General features: G+C 36.4%; 1 protein-coding gene across 1 annotated transcript; it reads right to left on the bottom strand.

Annotated features, from left to right (window-relative positions):
- Nucleotides 1–994: 994 nt before the first annotated feature.
- On the bottom strand, nt 995–2065 carry LOC113338190 (F-box/LRR-repeat protein 12-like). Its single transcript, XM_026583662.1, has one exon. The coding sequence runs from the start codon at nt 2063–2065 to the stop codon at nt 995–997; it is 1071 nt and encodes a 356-aa protein (XP_026439447.1).
- Nucleotides 2066–2135: the final 70 nt, after the last annotated feature.

Here is a 2135-nt window from a genome sequence, read left to right as displayed (position 1 = left end):
TCTTTTTTCTAGGTTTTCTCTTTCCCATTTTTATGATGATAAAAAATCGTTTTTGATGATGGATTTCAGTAAACAATTTATTGAGAGTAGAATTTAACAATTTCAGTTAACAATTTATCGAGAGTAGAAACATATTTAAAAAATTTTCTTTCTGAGAGTGTTTTTCCTTTCCGAGAGTGTTTGCAGTTATGTAACTGGCCGAGAAAGAAATGGGGATATAACGATACGTATCCTGGAATTTAATATTTTATTGAAGGTTATTTTGGTAATCTAACTTCTAATATTATGGTAGGGCCTTAAGAATAATTTACATATTTATTTATATGACCCTGGGGTCACGAGAGTAAAATCAGTAATATATAGGGTCATAATAATAATTGACTCTTTTTACAAACACTTCAATGTATGAAATAAAACTCTCGACTCAAAACTCCGGCTCGAGTTAGATGGTGGTGAAATACGAAAATTAGTATAAAGCCGACTCAAATTAGTTTAAATTTTTAGTCGGCCTAACTGCTGCAGCAGTCATCTAGTATACTACATAAATTTTACAGAACTAGTTATAAAAACCCAAGGTGACCAGACTTGTGGTACAAAAATCACGTTCTATGTTGGGATCCATTAAAACTCCATCTTAAACAAAATCGGTACAAAAAACCCAAATTTCAAAATTTGTTTCATCAAATTTTTTGGGGTATTTGTGTTATTTTTGTTTTTTTGGGGTTTTTGTGTTACTTTTGTTCTGATGAGTTTTTTTGTGGATGAATAGTGATACATTTGGGGTTATAACTCGCGGACCCTGAATTTTAAATAAAAATAAAGCAGTGTGACTGTGCACGTAGCCCAACCCATGACCAAATAGCCAACTAACAAAGTAAGCATTGCAAATTCACTGGAATATCAATCTCTGGAAATAGTATACAAAGTTCTCAGCAGTACCAAAGACTATATGCAGTGTGTCAGCACAAGATTGAATTAAAACCAACTCGAAAACCTACGAACACGGCCATAAAATCAATTCAGGTTTTTTCCCCTTGAAATTGAATTGCTCAAGAGCAGAGCTGCTGCAGCTATTTTTTTCTCTATCTATGTATAATTCGATAAGCTTGTTACATCCATCGCATATAGCTTGCAACCCCGTATCACATAACCTTTGGCACCCCATCACGTAAAGCTTCTCCAATTCTTTGCAATTCATACCTATAGCTTCATATCCTTCCAGCTCTACCTCCTCACAGTTAGATAAGAATAGTTCCTTCAATAAAGGGCAACCTCTTGAAATCGTTAGAACTGCTTCTGTATCAATATTAATAATGCTCGCATCTTCGATCTTGGCTGATTCATCAGGTGCTGTCTCGAGATACAGATATTCAAGTTCACCGCCACTAATAATAGCGTTAAGCACCTCTTGGTTATGTTTGTATCCGCCTGCTCCAAGTCGGTTTAAGGTTTGTGAACACCCTAGAAAGCCAATACCTGTTATACTGCTGCAGTATGAAATAAACAGTGAACGCAGTTCTCGACAGTTTTGTAAAAGACAACTTAATCCTGAGTCAGTAATCGAGCAACAGTTGGAGAGGTTAACTGTCTCTAAGGATGAACAACATTTGGCCAGGGCCGCCAAACCATTGTCATTAATATTAGAATAGTGCAAATTAATGCGTGTCAAGCGAGGAAACCATGAAAATACTAAAGCCAATTGCATATCAGAATACACGGAGCAAAAACGCAAGTCCAGAGTTCGAACTTTGGAGCCGAAGGACTGTGACTTTGATGTAACAACCTCTGATATCCCCGGGCACCCTTTTAGAGACAAACGTTGGAGGTTTTGGAATCGAATCAACAGATTACAAATAATTATTGCAGCGCTTTCTGAACTAATTTTTGAATCCGCTGGCTCATAATTTCTGGATTTACACCATAAGGATTCCTGATTGTTGTCCCGAATATGAAGCCATTGATGACAAGTTAACCCAAAAGAATTGCGATCATCTCTAGTTTTTAGGCACTTAAATATAAGATCCAGACAGTCACCAGGGAGGCTTGGAACAGAAGATAAGGACATTCTACTGATTTTACATGGACGGACATGATTATCTTTTACCCCTTGTTCTTGTAATGTTTTTGAAGTAGCA

The sequence above is a fragment of the Papaver somniferum genome, unplaced genomic scaffold (assembly GCF_003573695.1).
Source record: "Papaver somniferum cultivar HN1 unplaced genomic scaffold, ASM357369v1 unplaced-scaffold_18493, whole genome shotgun sequence".
NCBI lineage: Eukaryota > Viridiplantae > Streptophyta > Magnoliopsida > Ranunculales > Papaveraceae > Papaver > Papaver somniferum.
Note: the sequence above shows the minus strand (reverse complement) of the source record. Positions and strands in the feature narration are given on the sequence as shown.

Bases quoted from the DNA above. Each gene is read 5' to 3' on its own strand.
- LOC113338190 (XM_026583662.1), bottom strand. From the start codon at position 2,065: ATGTCCTTATCTTCTGTTCCAAGCCTCCCTGGTGACTGTCTGGATCTT.